We start from the raw sequence: 27,099 nt of genomic DNA on the forward strand, positions 1-27,099 counted from the left end.
GTATTCCATTATTTTATTAAATGTATTACGCTGAATTCATTATTCATTCCCTACACAACACCCGTACGATTTCTACAAACTAATTTAAAAATATGTAAAAGGCATCTATTATTTGGCATTTCACTGACCGATGAAACAGAGTAAAGAAGAGGGTTTAGCAGACTGGACCCCACACTCTCCCCAACACTTACTTATAAACAATCCTACAGGAACTGAGCCGAGAAAGACATTCAAGGCACATTAAAAGAGGCTGCATTTCCACCCATCACCAACTCTAAATGTTAAGCTGAAGCCTGAGGGCGTGAGATATTTATTGTAACTCGTAATAATCCTGAGAGGTTTAATTAAGCCTATCACTGAGGTGCGTTCTTTGATAATATACAAACTTAAGTCTCTTAAATCACTGAAACGTCGAGCCACGTAGACCCAGGCTCATTACAGCAGCGTGTGTTCGGTGTGTTCCTGCTGGACCCCCCCTCCTTCCTCGGTCACACTCCTGGACAAAAAACACCCCTGGAGTTCACCTCAGTGGTTCTGTCTCTGGGTAATGGAATCGGTTAGTTATAGGAATGAGATACCTGTAGAATCTAGAGTCCTCAATCATAAAGGTCCAGTTAAATACTTTTGCTAACTGTTTAGAAGTCCAATTATAGGCTCACATACATCGTGGACAACAAAGACATTGTTTACCAGCTCAGCCTTTCTCCTCTTCAGCTCCCTATCACCATACATGACTCCCTGCACAATCCTCACACTCCTGGCACACTTGGTGGCATATACTACACATCTCAGTTCGACTTCAGATACACATGCCGTACACACTCCACTCACACAGCCTCCTGCCCCTTTCATTCTCACCTCGGTCACTGGCTCTGAAACAAGCTCAGGAAGGCCCACTCCTACCTTCTAGGCCGAGGTCGAGGCCTCCTGTGTGCACTTGACTCACTCCTGTCTGCATTACCATGCACCACACACACAACATAAAACACTCACACACAGGCTAGGCACACATAATATCAAGCATCACTCCCCAAAACAACATCTATTGTCACCCTCACTGCAGGATGCTCCACTTGGCCTTCTTCTTCATCACTCTGCCACATTGAAGTAAATCAATAACCAAAATATTACCATTTTGCTTGTGAAATAGAATCCAATGCCTTCCCGCCTACTTGGCTGTGACATAGTCATTAAAGCAAAAATAAAAAAACAGGCACTCATTGAGACAGTGCTTCACCCTCCCCCTCACACCACTATTCAACATCCACAATTCCTTCCTCAGCGTTGGTCTTTCTCAAACGCCCACAAAACAAGACATTTACACAGAGCTCCTTGCTAAAGAAACCACCTCTCTTCCCAGACGACCTCCCCAAAGATCGCCCCATCAACCACCGACTTGGCTTAGGGACAACCATTGGAAAAGGCTCCATCCAGCTACAGACGCAGATTGACAAAAGCAATGTGCTACAGTGGCCAACTCCTCAGTCAGTAGCATACAGCTTCACACCACACAACACTTGCCACACAGCAGAGTAATTGTCTCGAGGAGTACTGGAGACAAATCATACAGATGTTGAAATGCTGGGCTAGACTTGGTCTCCCACATATGAATGGCAAATGCATTCAGGGCTTCCTAGGCTGCCATGATAGGCCCCGGACGCTCTCACTGGAAGTATTTTTATGTACTCATCGTCCTAGTGGCTTTCATCGTACCCCCCCCCCCCCCTTGCATACTACCATTGCATTTGACCACTTCTTTCTTCCAGATCCCTTCGTCTCTACAAGATGTATTTTTGTTCAATCATTCGTCCTCGCTGTCTCTGACACAGTGACTGCTCCTTGTCAGGGGTTCCAGGGCTCAGCCCACCTACCCCCTGGGAGATTCCACATTCACATGTTGCCTCTCTACCTCCTGACACAGCATCTTTTATTTTAGAAGTGTTCATGAAAGCACAAGTTTTGTGTTTTCATGAACACTGCCAGGGCACAGATTAGCCCTCTCAACCTCGACTCCAGGCTCCTGATGACATAAGGTGGAAGAGGGGTCTGAGGGGGCTGAACGACCATCTATATATATAAAGTGTGTTGTTTAAAATCACCGCACTCTGTAGGTTGATGTCTGGGTTGTGCATGTGAGGGATGTAGTTCAACTACAGTCCTGTCACAGAGGAACACATCATTTTATTTAGCAGATGTGCTGTGCATGCCTCAGCCAGCAAAGTATATCTGCTAAAATGTGACTGTCAGGACACACATCAGTACATCCCAGAACAAATGAGAAGCCACACGGGGGCAGGATCCCCAGCTCTGTCCCAGATTCTTATAGGGCTGTGCTTCCAGTCCTATCATGACGCTAGGAGAGAATTGTCCCCAGTGTGGGAAACTGGCGTGTACATCTACCATGAGTGACCCAACTGCATGTAAAAGAGGTATCTTGACTTCTCTTTGCCAGGCTCTGCTAACACAATAATCTAGTGTGCCTTCTGAGGCATTGGCCTTTCCATGCTTCTAAGGTCCACTACCTGTTTGTGACCAGGAGGAGTATGCTATTCATGCCCTCTATCTCGACATGGGGTTACAATTACTGTTGAGGGTTGTTGAGATAAAACAGTGGTGGTTGCATACCAGTTTTATGGGATTATAGTGCTGAAGAGGAATTTTTCATTGGTTCAGATAGCTAGCGCCTATTAGCCACACTTGTGTAAAATGGACCCTTCCACTAAAAGATTATGTGCACAGAAAAACGTTCCATACATTGGATGAGTGCTGTACAGTGCAGCAAACATGCATTGTATAAAATGGTAACATAAATAATAAAAACTCCAACCATGTGCCTGCTTGGAGGAGGCACTATTTTTTGATAGATATGAAGAATATTCTAACATTTTAGTAGGTGGGGATTTATGTAAAAAACCATGGGTGACTGCACAGGAATGCCCAAGGACCACCCACTGAACAAAATGTGTACTAAAAACGAGATAACAGTTTTCCAGTACAAAAACCTATTGAGCAGGAAAGTAAACACCCTATCAAGACTTTCCTCTGCATAGCAAGACTTTGTTTGACTTTGGGACGATGCAAAGTCTTGATAAATCTGTCCTTGTGCCTGCACTGCAGTAGAAAGTGAAATTTGACAATGACCCATACCAAGCCAGTTCCTGGACTTTTGACAATGGATCAACATCCCCTATTTGTAAAACCTGAATAATGGTGGGACACAGACCATCCCACTTTATTTCAGTTGCTATTCTTCTTGATCTACAATGTAAGTTCTCTGCAGGGTAACTTAAAATGAGGTGATTCAGGGCTCATCACTGTTTAATAGCCAGTGTCCCAGAAATGAAGGGACATCACATGACGTTTTAACAACTTGCTGGAGAGCTGTCAGTCTGCTTAGCTTCCTAGAAGCCTGCCTGCTCAGAAATAAAAGGAGTTTGCTTGCCCCTCCAGGTGGAGAGACTGATGAGGTGGAGAAGCCTAGCTGTGCTCTCAGAATGAGGAGCACGTGGCAGAGCGAGTCTGCCAACCAGTGAGTTACAGGCGAAGACCAGAGTCAAGAGAGGTCACTTAGGCTCCCTGTGTGATTCATGTGGATAAAGTGACCACTTCCAACTGGCATTACCATGATGTAACCAGAGGGAATTGTTCTGCGCAGACACTGGCATGATGCAAGACTTGCAGCCCCCAACAGCAACACCCTAGCAGAGGATCCGCATCATCCTGGAGACTGTGACTGCAGAAGGGAAGCTTCTGCTGCTAATGCCAGCCATTGCATCCTTCACTCAGAATCAAGATCCATGAGGCAGGGTTGTTGTCTGTGATACAGCACCTGATGGTAGAGGTATTGACTGTGCGACCACAAAGGGTGCACCACCAACCCCTATCCAAGCCATTTCAAAGAGAACAGGTGTCACAAGTCTTGAAAGGAAAGGACTTCATCTTGGATAATTTGGCACATTAGAAAGAATAATATCTGTCAGAGTGAACCCTTTTTGCTGATGTTATGCTACAAGCTTAACTAAGTGTAGCCAGATAATGTAGTTGCCCACATAGTCTGAAAACAGCGTGACAACTGTGGAACGTGGCTGGAGCCCTGTAACTCCTCTTAAAAGAACAGTGTACCTGAACCACATGGTTGTGCAGTATTCAGAGAATACCATGGAAATAAAGAACTTCTCCTTCCAGTAAGGCAAGCTCTGGTCTGGACAGTGAGTTAGTGTTTCTCTGGTTTGACTATTTGAGTTACATCTGTGCATCTACTCCACCTTCCTGAGAATCCATTGATTGCTCACTACCCTGAAAGTCAAGAGTGGAAAGACATTACTTTGCCCAGATTGCACAGCTGTGCTATGATGGATCCCCAGGCACTAGAGACAAACAACCCCAAATATAAGGTTATGGCTCAGTAACCCCTGCATGCTCTCTGGCCTCTCCTACTCTCAATAGGTTCTGACAAGCCATATAAAAGCCCTATTCCAATGGTGCATTGAACATTTAAAGGTTTGCTTTTAACTTACAACTTGCGAATAATATCCCTATGAAGCAAGTGCAGATGCTCTAGTTGCTATGCTTGATATATAGCTAACAGGAATGAGTGACATTTTGATTTATTTCTGCCTATTATACAGCAACTGAAGACCTCAAGGTCTTTGATGATTTTCCAGTAGGTCAATTCATCAAACATGAAAAAGCAAAGGGCAATGCATGAAATCTAAGATTAGGATACATATCAACATGTGAGATTAGTAAATGAGTGATGGCATCAATGGTACAAAGAACTGTAATTGGTGTTAAGTCTTCATATAATGTGACAGGAAAGAGAACACTATAAGAAATCTGAAAGACAGGAGGACATCCACAAAATGAATGCTAAAGGATATGCTAGTGGATACACAGTTGCAGATTCCTGGAGTAGGGGTAGAGAGACAAATTGTGCTGTTATCTATGATTCTTTAAAGAGAAGGTGCTGAGTCACAAATTGAACATTTGATGGACATCTGGATTGTGAATAAGGGGTAGTATTTGCACAGGGAAGATTGGTAATTTATATCCGTGTGTGTTGTCTTACCCAATGTGATGTCAAAATTCAGGAAGAGGGTTACATTTAAGAGAGTTAGTGGGCATCCTCTACCTGAAACAACCATATGTATGTTGTATTTTTGTCCAGTTGGTGTTCAGTTGTTTTTAATCAGTGTTATTGATGAATAGTTGCAACTGCAAAACTTAATAAGGGCTTCAATAGGTTCCATGTCATGTTAAAGAGATTTCACAGCTAATAAACCCTTGGGGCGCTCTTGGGGGTGAGGCATAAGGCATGGTTGAGAGGCATGTAGGTGAGAGTCATTTGAGAGCATTTGAATCACTCATTACATTTGCAATGGATGCCAGTCAAGGAGGACCATGTAGAAATGCATGTCCTTCGTTGAACAATAGTGGTCAAGTCTTGTGCAGCATGACGAGCAGGCTGGAGCCAACATGATCAAAAACAGTCAATGCATCCTCTTCAAGGTGTTACCTGGTGCAGAGTCCTAATTGTTTGTTATGGAAAGAGTATATGAATCCATATGTTTAACAGTATCTCACTGCCTGGATTTAATGAGTTGTTCAAAGCTAGAGATGTCAATGATGGGAAGATAGCTGTTGAAATCAAGAATGTCATACCAAAATAAAGCTGTTTTCATGTGGGAGAAAATATTGCAGAATTCAGTCAGAGTGTGTATAAAATTGAGGGTAGGATTGTGGGACTGGTGAAAAGCTACAAGTGCAAAGGCAATGCCATTCCACCAAGAAGAGGACACACTTTTCAAATGATGACTCTTTTTAGTGAATCAATCTGAGCACACTCTGCCTAATTTTCTTTGTACTCACGCTATAAATGACTGGGTTTAACATTGATGGCAATATAATATAAAGGTTAGCCACAAAAATGTGTACATTGAGAGGTATATGTTTGCCAAACCTATGTGCAAAAAAGGAGAAAAAAGCTGGTACATAAAACAATATAATTACACATACATGTGAGGTACAGGTGCTGAAGGCCTTCCGGCGGGCTTGCTGGGACTTCATGTTCAGGACAGTTCTGAGAATATGAGCATACGATGCAATGACAAACGCAACATCCAAACCCATTGACGAAATAGCTGCTGTCAATCCATAGATGATATTCACTGTGACGTCTGCGCAGGCTAACCTGGCTATGCCCATGTGCTCACAGTATGTGTGAGGGACCTCAATGTTTTGGCAATATGGAAGTCGGTGGAGAAGATAGGTAAAGGGTGTTACTACACAAAAACTTCGAACAAGTCCTAATGCTGTAATATTCCTAATGATAATGTTTGTAAACTTAACTGCATATCTCAGCGGATCGCATATTGCAACATAGCGGTCATACGCCATGGCCAACAAAATGGCCGACTCAAAGCAATATATGAAATGAATGAAGAACATCTGGGCCAGGCAACCATGGAAGGAAATACTTTTGGAATTAAACCAGAATATACTTAATGTTTTTGGCAAAGCGCAGGAAGGCAGGATCAGGTCAGTAACTGACAGCACGGAAAGAAAAATGTACATAGGTTCATGGAGACTGTTGACAGTTACAATTAGAAAAAGCACACCAAAGTTTCCAATCAAAGCCACAATATACATTAAACAGAATGGGATAGCAATCCAGTGGTAGGAGGCTTCCATCCCAGGAATTCCCAGTAGGTGGAATGTCGATGGGTGTCTACTGCTATTTAAATTTGACATCATCAGCTGTGAAGAGTCCATGGAGAGATTTCAGAAAGCCCACAGTTCCTATAAAGAAACAGATCACATTTGAAATGTTGTTTTGTTTTTAAATCATTGTTTTTCACTTTGCGACACTGTAAAATTAACATGCAATATCTTTGGCCCTGCTCACTACCATCAACATCTGCAACAAATTATGTATACATACCCTTGTACCTATTATGTCTCCCCCAACTTTCTATGAATGGAGGCTAGCAATAGTCAACATAGAAAAGGAGAAGAACAATAGTGTTAACAGCAACTAACACCCTAGCCCAGCAGCTCCCCACCATTTCCCATTTCCCTCCCCCTTCCAATTGAAAATAGATAATTACCTGCCTTGTAATTGATTAGAGCAAGAGCGCCTCATTCTTTATAACCCCAGGCACACCTTCCCAGACATCTGTCCGCTATCTGTCTGCATCTGCCTATTCCAGCCCTTAGCTTATACTATTGATTGTCAGGTTGGCAACAGTTATCCATATTTATTCTGCTTCACAAAAGGAGCATCTAGACAGGACACCCATCCATCATGCCTGTCTTTCAAGTTGGATTTTTATCAGATTTAGCCTCAATAACATGCAGGTCTATATGCTTCAGAAGTTATCTCTTTGCCCTCATGCTTGCATCAGACAAGTAACACCTCAATCTCAGCTGGGACCAATGTTTTAATGTCTGACAACCATTTTTACATCCAGCACTGTATTCAACTTAGGAAGCCCCACAAGAATCGCCTTCCCATTAAGAAGGTTTTTCATCTCTTGACCCTCTTGGTCTTGACATCCAGCATTCGCATAGGACGCAACACCTGCGCTACAAGGTAATATGTCTCAGGATTTGGTTTTCCCATTCCTCTCTCTCCCAGGAGTCACAGAACCTGATGCACTCATGGGGGAGGCTCCACAGTCCTGATGCAGAGATTCTGCCCCAAGTGCAGAGACTCCCCCACAAGTTTGGGGCTTGGGGCCTCCTCCACGAGTGCAGAGGTTGCTTGTAAATCATGCCCACATAGTTTTGCCTATGGCAATCCTCCTCCACCCACTGGTCCTTATAAACTCATAAAGGAGACCATTAGCTTCTTTAAAGAATAAAGAATGCTGTGAGTAATATTATGAGTAGCGTCACAAAATGATACAGAATTCTTGGTAGGATCAGTATATTTGCAATGGTGACTCTCTCTAGGGGAGACAAGGGGAGCCTACTCATATAGGGGAGTGACCTTTCCCATGGTATCTGTCCGTAATCTAGACCTGAGATATTTAAATGTTTCATTTTACCACCATAGCAGATAGTAAGCCCCCTTATGCCAACTCAAAATGTTGAGTGCAAAGGAAACAGTCAGAATTCATCCCCATGTAGCAGTATTGGAACTAAAAGTCACCAGAGATAACATGCACATCAGAGAGGTCCCACGTCGGGGGGGGAGGCGTGGCTAGCGCCCACGGAAGATGGCAGAGGCTCCGTGGAGCTCCCGGTGACAGCAGCGCAACAAGGGTTTTGTGATGACTTGCATGTGAAGAAAACCGGCGGCAATCTCAGTACGGATGTTGGAATTCTGGTGGCTTACAGCAGAGTGACTCTCGTCGTGGGAGGAATCTCAATTTGGTTCGCATTCCTCATTTCTTTTCCAATGCTTATGGCACCTGACATTTTGCATCTCCTTGCAACCTGAGGTGACTCTCTCTCCCCTTGGAACAGCTCTCTTCTGCATTATTATGCCCTTGACCCCATTGCGCTGAGATGCACATAGCTATTGAGCAGCTTTGACTCAACAAGCACTTCTATTGGAAATGTTTTTCCTGCACTCGAACTGTCAGCGGCCATTTTGTCTCCACGGAGCTTACGCTTGCAGGATTCTTCATGAACACTGTTGAGCTCTATTCAACCCCACACGTCACTTGCCTGCATCTCACATCCTGGCATGTTTATTCCTAGTTTCTTTTAGAATTAATGTTATTTGCAGAGAGGCTCCTAAATATGATGTTGTTTTTCTTAGTGCTTGCGTACTTTGTCATTATCGACATGTGTGTCATTATACTCTTGTTATAGAGCACTTTCTAGATAATTAAGGTCTCTTCTTTAAACCAAGGGCTTTAATGGTAGTACCTCTCACTGATGTGAATTGCTTCTCTCATCTTGCATATTTTATTCTTGATATTTCTTATGGACTACATGCTCTTTACAGTTATGTTGGAATGACGACTTACTCAGCCATTGAGTGCCTTTTTCTTCACTATTAAGTTTGTTGGGTTCTCAAGTATTTGCTTCTATTTGCAAGTGATAGAAATTGTGTCTACCTAACCCATTTTTTTTTCTAGGCATGATCATTTGTAATTCTCACTTTCATGGGCAGACTGATAACAATTAAACTATTGGTGACCCCTGCAAATCACTCATCTATTTCTCGTGCACACTTCCACGCTCATCGCCTCAAAACGGAAGACTCTCTGGCCTCTTCTCCAAAAATTGCTTCTGCCTCTTCCTCTACAATTAACAAGGTTTCATCCAAGCGGTTGAAAAAGGATTCACCATCACCTCCAAAGCAAACCTCGTCAGTCTCATTGGATGTTCTCTTGGAAGAAATAAGAGCACTGTGTCCATTTGTAGAGGAGACTAATTCGAAAATACAAATTCTGACTGATGGATGGATGAAAATGGAAGAGAGAATCACTGCAGTAGAACACTGTGTGTACTCCCACAGATCGACTTGCACTCAGTTAGTAGCCCTTCAGTCACAGGTTGCATCTTGTTGTATGTATGCGAGGGGAAAGAGATCCTCATCCCTTACTCATCATATAATAAGCGAAAGCCTTCATGTGCTGGTTCTTGCCCAGAGACAGGGGGAGATGCCCCTTTCCCCCTAAATTGAAACGAGTTTTGCGATGGTGTGTCTGGGTAAGAGTTTGAGTTTCCGTTATTTGGGATAAAATCCAATTGATACAAGTAGATCCAGTTGATGTTTGTATTTTTTATTCTTATTGGTAGCTGCAAACGAAAAGGATGGCACAGCCAACACGTGTTTCGCCCCCTAATTGGCCATCAGGCCTGGGGCTTCCTCAGGGCTGTACATAGACAATGTGAAGCCAAGGTTTAGACATGGTGTGGTAAGTCATGTGTGTGTTATGTACATGATGAAAGGTGATAAAAAAAATTTTAATCGTAAGGAGACGCAGCGTTAGAGGAGAGAAGGGTAAGTGTGGGAAGAGAGAATGAAGGTAAGGTGAGAAGGGGATCAGGGTAGGCGTGCGGCAGATATGGAAAAATTAAAGAAAGCAACGTGTGTGGCATGAGCAAGAGCGATTGTGTCAGTGAGGGAGACAGAGAAATAGTAAAATTGTGGTACAGAGTTTGGTCGGTTTGGAGGGAGAGGATAAGCAGTTGTGATTCGGGAGTGAGATTTAGAACACGAAAGGTGAGTAGATTTTGTGGAGAGCATTCGACAAGTTTCAATTGAAAATACATTTTACAATTATAAACAGTACCCGGTGTATGTTTGCGCGGACGAACACATAATATGAGTTACATTATAATCAACAAACGGTCATATGGAGAAAGGATATAAAAGGAGATGTAGATCATATAGGAGCATAATGAACAATTTCAGGCAACAGTAGAAATTTACATGGCATTAAGCGATTCCAATGTTCGATTGGAAATTACGCGATTTAAAGGACGTGTAGAATCAGTTATCGACATTTTGAAGAGAATAGTGAATAACCACAGTCGGCATTGAGAGTTATTGTTTAAAACAGGAATATAGTGTTATTGAAAAGTAGAATAAAAATATAGTTACAGTTAGAATTTTGAGAAGGCCACATCAGGTTACCGGGTCAAGCACGAAATAAGGGAGGAAGAGTTCGCATTAGTCTTTGGAGAGAATGGAGTTTTGGCGCCAAAAGTGAATAAGTGACTTCGTATGTTTATATGGTATCGGTGCGTCATGGCTCACAGGCTCTATTCATATATATTGTTTTAAAAAGGAATTGTGACAAGGTTTAAGAAAAGTATGTTGCGCCGATAAGGTGAATCAGTGACCTCGTGAAGTGTGAGGTACTGCTGTTTCATGCGTTACAGGATATGTTTAAACATTTTGACGAACGGGGATAAGGAGGCATTTAATATCACAAATGAAAGTTGAGTGGTGCAGGTAATGGTTCGTAGGTAGTGCAATCTATATAAAAGAAGTAAGCACTAAATTTGTAAGGGTGGAACTATTGCCGAGTGAGAGCGGTGCTCTTAGGTATTCTAAAGGCTATAAGTGTTCAAAGCCACACGTGGATGTTTTGTCTATACGGGGTTCAAGACAGTGTTAAAATCGATGTGATGTATACGCATGCTCTAAACAATAAGGTGAGCAAGTGCGAACGAAAAAATTAAGCAGGATCAGGAATTCCTTACCAGGTGTTCAGGTAGTTCGGTATTTTTAACGAGGGTTTATAAACCCGAAGAATTCTAAAAGGCGGAAAAAGCACAAGGGGGAACAAGCAGGGAAACATGTAAGCGGAAGGCAGTTTCTGTAATGTTAGGTGGCAGGAAGGGGGAGCGTGGGAAGGAAAGAAAGGGCGAGGAGAAAGTAAATATAAAGATGTTAGAGATCAATATTAGAGGAAAATAAGTGAGTGTGTCAGGCATGTTAATCACTTGAAACATATGCAAGAAAATTATTATAAGTGGATGGCCTGAGTGATGTTTGTGGATGTTACGGTAATGTTCCTGAATCCTGGTCCGTAGTGGTCTGATTGTACTGCCGATGTATGGAAGATTGCAGGGACAGATTATCACATAGACACAGAATTTGCTGTTGCAGTCAATCCATTCTTTTATAAAGAATTCTCATCCTTCAGTTAGTAGGACTTTTGTTGTTTTGTTATTGCTAAGTTTGCAAATGTTGCAATTTCTGCAGATGTGGAATCCTGGAGGTCTGTCCAGGAATGTGCTGACCATGTTCCGTTTGTCCACAAATTCTGATTTGCACAGTAAGTCCTTCAGATTAGGGGCGCGTCTGAATGTTATCTCTGGGTATATTTTAAGATCTTGAGTGAGGTTTGGTGTTTGTTGTAGCAGATGCCAGTGTTTCTTGAGGCTTTGTCTAATTTGGTGGTGGCCGTTGTTGTAATCCGTTATGAAGCGTATAGCTGAATCGTTCTTTTTTGCTTCTCCTTTGTTTTGTCTAAACATCTGTTTTCTTTCAATTTTGGCGACTGTAGTCATTGTGTTTTTGAGCATTGATGGTTCATATCCTCGTTGTGTGAGTCTAGACACCAATTCTTCTCCTTTTGTTTTGAAGACCTCATCCTCACTGCAGTTTCTGCGTGTTCTTAGCAATTCTCCCTTTGGGATGTTTCTTATGTTGTGTCGTGGGTGGAAGCTATCGGCACGTAAGATGGAATTGGCAGCTGTTTCTTTCCGATAGAGTTTGCTTTGTAGGGTATTGTCTTTCACATAGAGAGTTACATCCAAAAAGTTGATCTCTTCCTTGGAGAAGGTATGGGTCGTTTTAATTCCCCATGGGTTTTTGTCTAATTGCTTCAAAAGTCTTTTTAGCAATGTCTCATCTCCGTGCCAGATACAGAGGATGTCGTCTATATAGCGTCGCCACATTACAATATGGGCGGTGTACTCAGTGAACTCAGGGTCCCATAGCCAGAATTTTTCCACATGGCTCATAAGGATGCAGGCGTACGGCGGCGCAAATTTGGCTCCCATAGCCGTACCGCGTGTCTGTCGGTATATCTTTCCGTTGAAACTGAAAACATTGTTTTTTAGGCAGAAGTCGAGCATTTCCAAAGTCATTTTATTGCTTTCTAGTAGGTTTGCCGATTGTGTCCATAATGATTGTTGTACTGCACTGAGTCCGTCTTGGTGTTTGATAGATGTATAGAGACTGACAATGTCTATACAAACCAGTATGAAGTCCGGTTCCCAGGTGATGTTTTGTAATTTGTCAAGAATGTCCTTAGTGTCTTGGATAAAGGATGGAATCTCCTTCATGAGGCCTTGTAATTTTTTGTCAACATATTCCCCAAGCCTGGAGCATGGTGAGTTGATGCCTGCTATGATGGGTCTGCCTGGTGGGGGGTAAGTTCCTTTATGGATCTTTGGGAGGAGATATAGAGAGGGCATAGTTGGATGTGCAATGTACAGGAAGAGTTTTTCGGATTGTGTGATAAGTCCTGAGGTGTACCAATTGTTCAGCATAGTTGTAATTGATTTTAGTATGTCTTTTGTGGGGTCTGTGGTAAGGAGTTCATAGCAGGTCGTGTCGGCAAGTTGTCTATTTGCCTCTTGGATGTAGTCGTCAATGTGGAGTGTCACAGGATTTCCACCTTTGTCAGCCTCTTTGACAATTAGGTCTTTTCTTTCTTTAAGGTTTTTGATGGCATTTCTTTCTTCCTGTGTAATGTTTTGTGGGAGGTATTTGGATTTTTTGCGGTATTTTGTATGTTCGTGTTCCAAATCATGCATGACTGCTAGATGGAAGGCATCAATGCTGTTACCTGCGGGTAATTGTGGTAAGAAGGTTGATTTTTGGCTAGTTTGCTGTCAATTGAGAGATTTGTGTCAATTCCAAGTTCAAGTGCAGTTCTGGTTAGAGAATCTGGGTCATCGGTTGCCTCACTGAGGTTGGTCAGTAGGTCTACGTTTTCAAGCTCTTGAATTGATAGTTCAGATGTTATTGTTGTGGCAGACGGCTCATGTCTCATGTATTGGTCTGCAAAGAACACTTTTAATTTTAATCTGCGGATGAATTTGAACAGATCTATTCGTGTTCTTGTTAGATTCCATGGGGCCGTTGGGCAGAAGGATAGTCCTTTGTTGAGAATGTTGGCTTCTTGTTTGGATAGTTGAATGTGGGATAGATTCTTAACAAGATTTAGTGGTGTTATGTCCTTCTTTCCATCTCCTTTTTTCTTGATCTCGTAGTGACGCCCATTGTTGGCTTCTTTGGTTTGGAGATTGTACACCAAACTAAAAGAGGGGGAGACCGCGAACTCAAACTCCGAAGACGCGAAAGTGAACTAATAATGAACTATAAAACCACCAATCTGGGGCTCAATAAGGATGCGGAAATGCATATATGGTTGGGAGATGACTAGGTGCCCCAACACATTGCTACAACCGCACCCTCCCTTACCCGAGGACTGACACAAACGTGTCCGCTGTCAAAAAATCCCAATTAAAGTTCCTTTAATACTACCAAGGAACATTCAGCATACCCTCCTGATCGATTGCCTTTCTTTCAGAATATGTAATAATATGTACGGATACCAGGTGGCAAACATTGTGATTAATGGGCGTCCGTGTGTGAATTAACACAACTCTGCCCACCGTCCTGTTTTAAGATTCTGCTTTTCAGAGTCTATTGATATATGTGCTGTCAATAATTCTTATAATAATTTTCTTGCATATGTTTCAAGTGATTAAGATGCCTGACACACTCACTTATTTTCCTCTAATATTGATCTCTAACATCTTTATATTTACTTTCTCCTCGCCCTTTCTTTTCTTTTCACCTTAATTCATTTCTCTCAAGAATATGATGATCGTTTTTTCTAATCCCGCCTATCCCGCTGTAAATCCCCAACCCAATATGGCGCCCTGCTTAGGCACCCAGTCACTTCCGGGTTATGAACCGGAAGTCCCCTCACACGACTCCTCTTCACTGCTCGCTACCTCGAGCTGTCACTATCACCGCAACTTGGACAACATCAGTACCTGGCATTAGCCGAGACCAGAGGTAAGGGACTCCTTCCCACGCTCCCCCTTCCTGCCACCTAACATTACAGAAACTGCCTTCCGCTTACATGTTTCCCTGTTTGTTCCCCCTTGTGCTTTTTCCGCCTTTTAGAATTCTTCGGGTTTATAAACCCTTGTTAAAAATACCGAACTACCTGAACACCTGGTAAGGAATTCCTGATCTTGCTTAATTTTTTCGTTCGCACTTGCTCACCTTATTGTTTAGAGCATGCGTATACATCACATCGATTTTAACACTGTCTTGAACCCCGTATAGACAAAACATCCACGTGTGGCTTTGAACACTTATAGCCTTTAGAATACCTAAGAGCACCGCTCTCACTCAGCAATAGTTCCACCCTTACAAATTTAGTGCTTACTTCTTTTATATAGATTGCACTACCTACGAACCATTACCTGCACCACTCAACTTTCATTTGTGATATTAAATGCCTCCTTATCCCCGTTCGTCAAAATGTTTAAACATATCCTGTAACGCATGAAACAGCAGTACCTCACACTTCACGAGGTCACTGATTCACCTTATCGGCGCAACATACTTTTCTTAAACCTTGTCACAATTCCTTTTTAAAACAATATATATGAATAGAGCCTGTGAGCCATGACGCGCCAATACCATATAAACATACAAAGTCACTTATTCACTTTTGGCGCCAAAACTCCATTCTCTCCAAAGACTAATGCGAACTCTTCCTCCCTTATTTCGTGCTTGACCCGGTAACCTGATGTGGCCTTCTCAAAATTCTAACTGTAACTATATTTTTATTCTACTTTTCAATAACACTATATTCCTGTTTTAAACAATAACTCTCAATGCCGACTGTGGTTATTCACTATTCTCTTCAAAATGTCGATAACTGATTCTACACGTCCTTTAAATCGCGTAATTTCCAATCGAACATTGGAATCGCTTAATGCCATGTAAATTTCTACTGTTGCCTGAAATTGTTCATTATGCTCCTATATGATCTACATCTCCTTTTATATCCTTTCTCCATATGACCGTTTGTTGATTATAATGTAACTCATATTATGTGTTCGTCCGCGCAAACATACACCGGGTACTGTTTATAATTGTAAAATGTATTTTCAATTGAAACTTGTCGAACGCTCTCCACAAAATATACTCACCTTTCGTGTTCTAAATCTCACTCCCGAATCACAACTGCTTATCCTCTCCCTCCAAACCGACCAAACTCTGTACCACAATTTTACTATTTCTCTGTCTCCCTCACTGACACAATCGCTCTTGCTCATGCCACACACGTTGCTTTCTTTAATTTTTCCATATCTGCCGCACGCCTACCCTGATCCCCTTCTCACCTTACCTTCATTCTCTCTTCCCACACTTACCCTTCTCTCCTCTAACGCTGCGTCTCCTTACGATTAAAATTTTTTTTATCACCTTTCATCATGTACATAACACACACATGACTTACCACACCATGTCTAAACCTTGGCTTCACATTGTCTATGTACAGCCCTGAGGAAGCCCCAGGCCTGATGGCCAATTAGGGGGCGAAACACGTGTTGGCTTTGCCATCCTTTTCGTTTGCAGCTACCAATAAGAATAAAAAATACAAACATCAACTGGATCTACTTGTATCAATTGGATTTTATCCCAAATAACGGAAACTCAAACTCTTGCCCAGACACACCATCGCAAAACAGGTTGCATCTTGCCAGAAGCAGATTGAAAACCTTGAAAAATAGGAGGAATAATTTACGCATTTATGGTTTCCTGGAGGGCTCAGATGGGTCTGACCCTATAGCATTTTTAAAATCATTTTTGCCGAGAGTGCTCACGCGTTAGGTCCCCAACACTCTTCGCCGTCTGCTCAACATAAACCACAAGGTGTTATACTTTACTTTCTAGAGTACACAGATCTCCTCAAGGCACTAGCTGCAGTTCGATCTCTGAAACTGATTTCATCCTCAGGAAACCAACTTTATTTCTCGCAGGATTATGCAAAGCCCACAGCAGACAGAAGAAAAGAATTTCTATCCATAAGACCTGCTTTGTGTTCTATTGGTGCACAATTCGGCTTATTTCACCCTTGCTTGTTCAAACTAACTTTCAATAACAGTACCGTTACCTATGAGGATCCGATCAAGCTCAAAAGGTTCTTGACCATCCATTGCCCAGACAAGATGGAAATTTTGAAATCCCATCCTTGATGTTTTCCTTTCTGCAGGAATACTAAATACAAACTCGAATTTCTACTCCGTTGAAGCTGTTTAAGTAGTTCACTGACTAATTAATAGTTTATATATTGTTGTGTTCTATTTAATGTAATTTAATAACTGCTTTTAGTAGATTTACATTTATTAGATTTTATTAGTCGCTTATATCTTTATGATGTCATAACTGTTTAACTAACTTTTTTCTCCCCTACAGGTTCATCTTCACGTTATCCTTCCCCCATGTGATGTGGTTGCTCTTCCCAAAGTTTTGCCGTCTCACCCTGTGGAGTCCGGATGTGTCTTCGCTCCATGTGGCCTCACCACTCCCCACCCTCTTTATATTTTGGACTCATTCTAGGTATAGTTTCTTTCTTCTCTCTCTTATCCCCATTCTCAACAATACCTTCACCCTTTTCTACTCATTCACTGTCACTTGCCTCTAATCTGTCTTTGCATAATGTCTCTTTTTTCTATTTCTTATCCTTTACTCTTTTTCTTTTTTCTCATCTTTCATTTCTGGACATACTCCTAGTTTATTCTGCATGTCTTATTATTGCGTATAATTTTTTCCCTCTTTGTACTTTGCATTTGTCACATGTAAGTTCACTTTATTGTTATTGTCCCTACTTCCCTATTATAAAATTGGTTCGTATTACAGTTAGTTGGTCTGTCTTCTGGCTTACACTTTTTTATTTGATTTTTCCTATGGCTACTTGTTTCATACTCGTCCTCCTATTTTACATATGTCTTTAAATAGTGTCTCTTGGAATGGGAAAGGTCTCCATTCTCCCATTTAAAAGACAAGGGGTCTTGACTCACCTAGCCAAGCTTGGTGCAGATATAGCGTGTTTACAGTAATCACATCTAACGGCAGAAGAATCCATAAAATTGAAAAGAGGCTGGGTTGGGGACGTTTTTTACTCGCCAGGCGATGGCAAACGGAATGGGGTTCTCACTCTATGTCGTAAATCACTTTCTGTTAAAGTGCTATCACAAAGTTCTGATGAAATTGGTCGATGGTTATTTACTAAGCTTCTGATTGATAAAGCTCCAATCTCCTTATTAAATGTATACGCTACCACTGCTGGAGATCCCTCCTTTTGGTCGACCTTAGCAGAGCAACTTGCTGAATGCATTGATAAAAATGTTATACTCACAGGTGATTGTAATCAAGTATATGACCCCTTTTTGGATCATAATTCAATGGTCTCCTTTGCTCCTCATAAAGCCCACGAATCATTTGTACAAACTATCAAACAATACAAACGTATTGATGCCTGGAGACTATGTAATCCCACTACTAAAGAGTATACCTAGTATTCTCCAGTTCACCATACTCAATCAAGATTGGGCTATTTTTTCATCTCTCATAACATATCACAGACATTAATGGCAGCAGAGATTGGTTCTATTCTAATCTCTGATCACGCTCCTATTACTATGAAATTTGACATTTTACAGAAACCCTGTACCCTACAGAAGTGGCGTTTCAACAACTCCCTTCTCTTGGACAAGACTTTTGTATCTTTATTTACTTCCTTTTTTAACAAATATGTTTCATTCAATCAGACTGATGACCTTCCCTTCCACGTGATTTGGGACGCCTTTAAGGCAGCAGCTAGAGACTTTATTATTGGCTATGTCTCTGAAAAACGTAAAAAGTCAAAAGAGCTTACCACATCTCTCCTAGCTACGATAAAGAGACTTGAACATTCTTTTTATTCATCTAGATCAAAAGAATGTTTGTCAGAACTTATTAATGTTAAATTTCAATTTAATAAGGAATCAACGAATAATGCCTCGACCTACTGATTAAGATAGAGTGCAAAGTTTTATGGTAGGCAGAACAAAGCTGGCAAGGTTCTAGCCAATTATTTGAAAGTTAAGCACAACAAGTTAAACATAAAATCTATTATGAATGCTCAGCAGGAATTAAAATATAAAGATGATGAAATTTTAAACACATTTTTCAATTTCTATCAGACGCTTTACACTTCAGAAGCCTCTCCTACAGAACAGCATGTCTCTCGGTTTTTGTCTGACATTCATCGATCTCCCTCTGCGCAACACGACCTTTCTAATTTAGAACTTGACCTCTCACAAAACGAACTTCATGCTGCACCTTTGGCAATTAAAAAGGACAAAGCCCCTGGCCCGGATGGTTTTACAGTCAAATTCTTTACATATTTTGCCTCCTTATTAATTCCAAAATTGCATGTACTTTTAAAGTCCTTTTTGTCCTCGGATAAATCCTCTGGCTCTTTCTCTTAAGCTCTAGTTGCCTTATCCCCAAAGAAGGAAAAGACTTGAGATATTGTAAAAACTTTCGACCCATATCTCTAGTCAATGTTGATTATAACATTTTCTCTAAATCTTTGGCTTTTCGACTAGATTCACACCTTCCTGACTTGCTGGGCTTGGAACAATCGAGTTTCATTAAAGGACATTTTATCACAGATATCACCCACTTGTTTTTTGATATTTTATCTAAATCCTTAAATGTTACACACCCTTTGGCCGCTTTAGCATTGGACATTGAGAAAGAGTTTGACAGAGTGGAGTGGTCGTACCTTTTCCACACCCTCAAGTGGTTTGGCTTTGGACCTAAAATAAATTACTTAATTTCACTTTTATATTCTAATCCAAGACCAGCAGTGTGAGCTAACGGTGCGTCATCCTCTTTTTTTACCTTGGGTAGAGGTGTTTGCCAAGGTTGTCCATTATCCCCGTTTCTCTTTAACCTAGCCTTAGAACCGTTTCTTTTGCGGATCCATCAGAATAAGGATATTCAGAGTTTTAATTTTAATGATACTCACATTAAATTGGCAGCATATGCTGATGATATATTGTTATTTATATCCCAACCCCAGGCCTCTATTCCTGCATTCTTAAATGAAGTTGATTCCTTTACAGTTGTTTCTGGGTATATATTAAATAAAGATAAATGTGAAATATTACCCCTGACGAAATACACCTTTAAAGATGATTTTGCTCTCTCAACCTTTGCATGGTGTCCCCAATATATAAAGTACCTGGGCCTCCATTTCACTTCCTCCACCTCAAATACAATTTCAAGATGCATGGATAATTGCATTCAGAGAATATCAACTTTAGCTGCTAAATGGCATCCTTTGTACCTATCTTGGTGGGGCCGTCTTGATACCATAAAAATGATGTTGTCCCCCATAGTTCATTATACAATTTCTATCATTCCCACTATCCATTCCTTTAAAAAAAAAAAATTGTTATCTTTGTGTAATAAAAAATCTCGTATGTCCATATCAAAACTGACTCGCCCAAAATCGGAGGGTGGTGTTAATTTTCCTAACTTCCCCATGTATCACACATTTTGCTTTGACAGTCATCTAGATGACTCTCACACTCTTCTTCACACCACCCCCTATGGACTAAACTTGAGTTCTCCTTTCTATCCCCCTTCTCCTTTCAAGAGTATCTCTCGTTCTCGGGAAAACCACAGTATATCTCGACTCCCATAATTAAATATACATCTAAGATTCTGCAACTTGCACACTCCAATGATTCCATAAATGGAATTCTTCTCTCCAATTCCACGATATGGCATGATAATTTGATATTGATACGTGATAAACCTTTTTACTGGAAAACATGGAGGCAAAAGGGTCTATTATGGGTTCACCAACTGTACCAACAAGACCAATTCATGTCCTTTACGCAAATTAAAACTCTGTTTGGGTTTCCATCCTCCTTCCTATCTAAATATACACTTTTAGAGCAAGCTATTTTAGATGCGTTCACCTGGTGTACACCTCCTAACGCCTTCATTACACCTCTCAATTTTCCGGTTGATAAATTACTCTCCCTATTACAAGTTAACCCCAAAGCTTCTGCTATTTATAATTATTTACAAGTTTCATACACTCCATGGGAGAAATGCAAGATAGAAATCTCCTGGGAGAAGGATCTGGAAGTTGAATGGTCAATTACTCTTTAGAACAAGATATGGGGTAAGATTAGGAAATCCTCGAGAGCAACTAACCCCACGCAAACACTCTTTTTTATTTACAATAGGCTATTATTCTCTCCGGTTGTTCTACATAAACAACACGCTTGTGTTTTGAATGCTTGCTGGACATGCTCTTCCCCTCATGCAGACCTTCACCATTTACTTTTTACATGCCCACCTGTTCATGACTTTTGGAAAAAGGTTTGGACCCAAATCAACTTAATTTTTCATTGTCACTTTCCTTTTTCTGTTTCCAATGTATTTTTGGGCAGTTTATCCCCGGTATGGTCAGATCATATTTATAATACAAAAATTGTAGACGTCTTATTGGCAGCTGCCTTTCAACAGATTACTAACAATTGGAAAGACCTCACCAAATTATCGTATCATGCTTAGTGGTATGCTATTTGTTATAACCACAGACTAGATACAGCTTTTGTGTACCCTATTACCATGGCCACGAAACGTCTGTTTTTGTGGCTACCTGTTACAACATTCATTGAAGCTAGTGTTAGGCGCTCATCCTCCCTTACTCCTGTACAAAAAGAAGTTTCCAAACCTCCATGACTTTCTTTTAGTGTAATTTTCATTTGCTCAACTATTCCTCCTTTGCATTACAGTTTATACATTACGTGATTTTATATTTTATATTTTATATTGTTATCAACCCTTTCTTTTCAGATAGACCATTTCTGATTGTACATAAACCTACCACCTCCTTGTATCCAAAAGATATTTCATGTGACTTTGTACTGGTGTTTTGCTTTTTGTATTGAGACTTGCATTTCCTGTAATAAAATTATTTCTGAACTTAAAAGAGAGGTCCCACATCAGTCAGAAGGAGTCCCGCCCCAGAACAAATGAGTTCAGCAGGATCTCCCCATCCTGCTGAACTCATTTGTCTCCCCACAGCCATATGTGGCAATCAGGCAGTCCATGGAAGCTGCTGGGATGTGCATGTGCCCTGCCGATCTCCCCACCATGAGGTTCCCTTCACTTCCTGATCAGTTCCTCGGCATCTCACCCCATTCTGCCCCTTGGGCCGCGATCCTGCTGCAAGCCTGGTAGAGGCTCAGCAGTGTCTTCGGCAGAGGGAATGTGGTGGTAGATGGAAAAAGAGGATGCTGCAAGGATGGGTGTTCCCCCCTGGGGGTAATAGTGTGGCTTGTAGCTTCCAGGGATGTGTGAGAAGGTGCAGTAATGGCACCCTCAAGACTAGACCTGTAGACTAGTAGCGTGCTGGACATTAGCGCTTAAAGTAAAAGTGAAACCTTCTAGTGTGCACAGAACCAGGAACTGCAGCAAAGGCAAAAGGCGCAACCTGTAGCACAAAAATGCAAGATCCATCAGAGTGGTCACCATGAGATCTGGGATTTTAAGGTCTTCCCCACCTGCAACAAAAGCGAGAAAACTGAATGATCGAATCCCTGCAAACACCCCAATTCAGGGTCAGTCATTCCAAAAGTCTCAGAAAAGCAATTCTTTAGTCACATGAATAGACTCCTTTCCCCCACGGTGTTCAACTTCTTTAAAAAAAACAAAGAGAATCCCTGTAGTATATAGGGAATAGTGTGTGGAAGACATTGTGGTGCGAAAGTGTTAACAAGCTTAGGCAGTGTTGATGAGTGAAAACTCTTGTACCACGCAGCGCTAGCAGGGAATCTTGTGACGCTTGTTTTGCTACTTCTACTGGACAAAATAAAATGTGCTGCCAAGGTGCCTTAATTATGGTACCAGGCTGTGTTGAGCTTGCAATGCTTGTTTTTGACATTCCATTGACACAGCTATCTGCGAACAAGCTCTCTTCATAGTACACTGGGGCAGCCAGGTGTATCATAGGAGAGACATACCATTTAGGATGTACTGGCCCGGAGAGGGGCTGGGAGGATGATTGATGAGTACCAGGGAGAGCAAAGTGGTAAATACTCATAACAGCGCAGAACATGCGAGAAGGGAACTGAATGTGGTGTAAGCCAAATTTTAGTATATAAAAGGGGGTTGCCCTTGCCTCAGGGAAGCTCACAGATGGAGTCGTGGAGAGCTGCAGCCAGCCTTAAGCTACTGCCCCCCCGCCCCCAGTAGTGCCGTTCCCAGACAGAATGCTGGAGAGGTTAAAGTGGGCTTCCCGGCACTGTGGAAAATTAGGTTCCGGGGGTGATGAAGGGCCTAACTCTGTTGCTTTATCCTGACTGGTTAGTTTCTTATTAGTGTGTCTTTAATTAGCAGCATTGCAATTGATATGAGACTGTGTGTTTCATAGTCACTGTGCTAGCATTTCACTGTACATATAGATACATATATTAGATGTGACCATTTTGCTATTGTTAGCTGAAAGTTTGTGCATGTTTTTACCATCTCTGCACCAGCATTGTACTGTCACCTATTGTTAATTGATAGATTATATTCTCCTGCACTACAGAATTACTTTTGTGCTTTGACCGACTGCATTGTGAGTAATCTCAATTTGTTTCTTTCTTGCTCTATTAATGTACTGATGTTGAACGGATGTATCCATGTTAATGCTTTATTAAAGATAAATTGTATCCGCTATTTGTGTGTGTGTTGCTTCTTACTGGGTGCCTTTATTGATTTAAACTTGATTGACTTTGCTTGGGTTGGTTGCCAGCAGCAAGTCCAACACAAGCACTAAGATGAATCATTGGGTGGGGAGGCAGCAGCAATCACAGACATTTTTAACTCCACCATTACTGGCAAAGTTCCTGACGGGGATTACGGATAACACACAGTCCCTGCAAAATAACCAGTGAAACAACCAGCACAGAAATAATCAGCACAGGACACAGTGCAAGATGTTTGGAGCCAATCCACCAACACATATACCATTGCAAGGACTGCATACAACTCTACCCAGACAATGAACAATCAATGGATGGATCAAAATTAACTGGAAGGCACAGCCCTAATTAAACCTGAATAGGTTGTGTACAGCATTCACACAAAGGGTTGCATAGTCCCTGTAGTTAGTCTGGAGCTGGGGCAGGTAAGGAAGGAAACCTGATCACTTCAAAGGGAATCCTCTAGAAGTTTCTCCCACTTCAAAGATGGCACCAGGTAGAAAGATTGGACCTCAGACATCAACTCCTCAGTAGACTTAAGGACCTGTGGAAGACTCTGCCAGGAAGAAGAACTACTGTGCTGCTGAAAGGACTGGCACTCTCCTGGACGACTACCCTGAAGGACTGCTGTCCTGCCGTGCTGAACTGCTGCCATCTTGCCTGGGTGAGAAAGAATGGGCCTGCGACCTGTACACAGGAGTACCAGAATGACTCCAACGGCTAGTCTATTGGAATCAGCATTTGACTTTTCAACTGTGAGGCCCACATTGCTAAGTGGTGTCACCCCAATTCTGAGCCCTTGGACATGAGCCTGAAGGTGCTCTGCCAGTCCATCTGTGGACCCAGCAGAATTGATACATCATCTCTGATACGCGGCACAACTATGAGCAGAATCGATGCATTGTCTCAGGTATGAGGACACTCCCAGTGCAAGAAGTTTTCAAGCCCATCGTCAATGGCAGCCTGACTGACAACGCAGGACTTCACATCACAAGCCCTGCAGCTGCTTAGGACCTAGATGAAGCACAAAGCAATCTCGGCGCAGGAACAATCAAACAATCAATAAATCAATCAATCATTTGTAAAGCGCACTACATACCCGGGAGGGTCTCAAGCCGCTGAGGTGGGGGGGCCGCTACTGATCAAACAACCAGGTCTTGAGCATCCTCCTGAAGGTCAGCAGGTCTTGGGTCTGTCGTAGGCTCAGTGGGAGGGTGTTCCATGTCTTGGCGGCGAGGTGGGAGAAGGATCTCCTGCATGTGGTTGTTCTTCGGATGCGCGGGACGTTGGCTAGTGAGAGGTCGTCGGAGCGTAACTGGCGGTTGGGGATGTAGAAGGAGAGCCATCTGTTGAGGTAGGCTGGGTCGGACGGTCTTGTGGAGTGCCTTGTGTGCGTGGATGAGGAGCTTGAAGGATATCCTCTTGCTTATGGGGAGCCAGTGCAGGTCCCTCAGGTGGGGGGTGATGTGGCCGTGGTGTGGTACATCAAGGATCAGTCGTGCCGAGGCGTTTTGGATGCGTTGTAGTCGTTTGATAAGCTTGGTCGGGGCTCCCGCGTAGAGAACGTTTCCGTAGTCGAGTCTGCTGCTGACGAGGGCCTGGGTGACTGTCTTTCTTGTGTCTGTTGGGATCCATCTGTACATCTTGCGGAGCATGCGGAGGTTGTTGAAGCAGGAGGAGCAGATGGCGTTGACCTGCTTGGTCATTGAGAGCGTTGAGTCGAGGATGATTCCCATGTTGCGTGCGTGGTCGGTGGGTGTCGGGGCTGCTCCCAGTGCCGTCGGCCACCAGGAGTTGTCCAAGGCTGAAGGGTTGGTGCCGAGGATGAGGACCTCCATCTTGTTCGAATTCAGCTTTAGATGGCTGGTCTTCATCCAGTCAGCGACGGCCTTCATTCCTTCGTGGAGGTTGGCTTTGGTGGTGATGGGGTCCTTGGTGAGGGAGTGGATCAGTTGAGTGTCGTCGGAGTAGGAGGTTATGTTGAGGTGGCGGTGTCGTGCGACGTGTGCGAGCGGAGCCATGTAAATGTTGAATAGTGTCGGGCTGAGGAAGGATCCTTGGAATTATGCTCCCCCTTGTTGATGGCCTCCTTGACTATGACTCACGACCTCACATCACAAGCTCGCAGCTCCCTGAAACTGACTCTGCATGATGCATTTCCGGCCCAGCCTTGCATCGCCTCAGCTCTGCGACGCATCTTGGACGCAGGACCTCGCAACACTCTACAACCAGGATTTAAGGTATTCTTGTTCAGTGGGCCTAATTGGGTCCCTGTAGCTAGCCTGCACTCTATCTCAGTCATCCTGAATTTGTGACTTTGTCTCGGTCTAGCATGTCCAGATATTCAGAGTTTGCGCTTTGTGCTTTTTGGAGTTATTGTCACTTTAATCTTTAAAATTGCATACCTCCTGTCTACTGATTCGATTTTTGGTGTTCTGGTCTTGTTTTGTTTATTATAATTTACTCTATTTTTTCTAATCTGGCATGGGATCCTTCTTGTGTAGTGTTTTCATTGTATTACTGTTTGAAGTGTTGCATAATTCTTTACAAATGTCCTCTAAGTTAAGCCTGACTGCTGTGTGCCGAGCTACCAGAGGGTTGAGCACAGGTTAATTTGAGGTTTACTTTTGACCTCACCCTGACAAGGATTGTGGTTCCTGTTAGAGTAGAGTTTCACCCCCCTCAACCAGTGTCCCGATTTCTTACTATTACAAACTGATCTAACCTAGTCGTACAATAATGCAGTCTCCACTGGGCGGTATCATGTCAGCGGATTCAATACACCAATCCACTCAAAATTAAATATTGAGCACCCTAATCAGTGCTTAAATTGAGCTGGTGGTTTCCGGTGCTTAGCACCGACACTTAATCATCAACACCATCGCAATAGTTTCATTCTCATTTTCGGTAATTACGGAGATTAAGGGATTTGCCCTGAATCACAGGACGTTGAGCTGATGCCAAGACTCGAACCTGGTTTCCCAGCTCTAAAGTCGTCAGCTCTGGCCATTAGGCCACATCCTCTCCCCACTTCTAGTTAGTAGTTGGCTCTGTTTTAGGCTGTGTCACAGGTGAAATGTGCTGGTGCAAGCTGCCTCCTGACAAGAGCACCAGCACTTATTTTTTTACAAATTAACCACTGGCCTTAAAATTGTCCCAATGGTCACTAAGTAATTCAACAGCCAACAAACTTCTGTTTGTTCCACAACATCTATCCAAGGGACGACATGACGTACTAAACCATGGCAACATGATAATATTATTCAAGAATGACAATAATTTAGAAAACCTTAACTTATCAGGTATTCAATCAGTAGCATTTTTAAAACCTAGAGTAAGTAGCTCAAGTGCAGAATATAATAGAAGCAGCACCTGCACTTGCTCTAAAAGTGCTAGGGGAATAGGCAACATTTTGTGACTGCGGATCTAAATTATCACCCTTCCAGGAACATTGCTCTCCAACCATTCCAACAGCCACTAACCCCAGAGGGAGACCTCTGCAGTTGTCAGCATTAGCAACATGACATCTCACTATGGGCAACAAAAAGATACAGAGACCAATTACACAAGACTTACAGCCAAAGTGAACAAACAAGGACAGAACTGAGAAAGCAAATGTCACCAAGTAAGGGTGCCACCCTGCAAATGCCCTCATCAAACAGACTGGCTATGGTTCCCCTTGGCCCTGGTAGGAAATACGGAATTATGAATAGGGGATGTAGTACAACCCTTCCCACCCACTGCTCAGGTAATTTGTACCATTGAATTCAAATTTTCTCTTGGAACATATCAGGCATTCAAAATAATGTCACTGATTCAGAAGTC

General features: G+C 42.4%; 1 protein-coding gene across 1 annotated transcript; it reads right to left on the reverse strand.

The window, feature by feature from the left end:
• Positions 1 to 5,820: 5,820 nt before the first annotated feature.
• LOC146806199 (olfactory receptor 52D1-like) lies at positions 5,821 to 6,753 on the reverse strand. Its single transcript, XM_085620609.1, has one exon. It carries the CDS (start codon positions 6,751 to 6,753, stop codon positions 5,821 to 5,823), a length of 933 nt encoding a protein of 310 aa, XP_085476735.1.
• Between the last annotated feature and the right edge of the window lie 20,346 nt (positions 6,754 to 27,099).

The sequence above is a fragment of the Triturus cristatus genome, chromosome 8, assembly GCF_964204655.1.
Source record: "Triturus cristatus chromosome 8, aTriCri1.1, whole genome shotgun sequence".
Taxonomy (NCBI): Eukaryota; Metazoa; Chordata; class Amphibia; order Caudata; family Salamandridae; genus Triturus; species Triturus cristatus.

What these genes read in the sequence shown, in the direction of transcription:
- LOC146806199 (XM_085620609.1), bottom strand. Translation starts at nt 6,753, where the DNA reads ATGATGTCAAATTTAAATAGCAGTAGACACCCATCGACATTCCACCTA.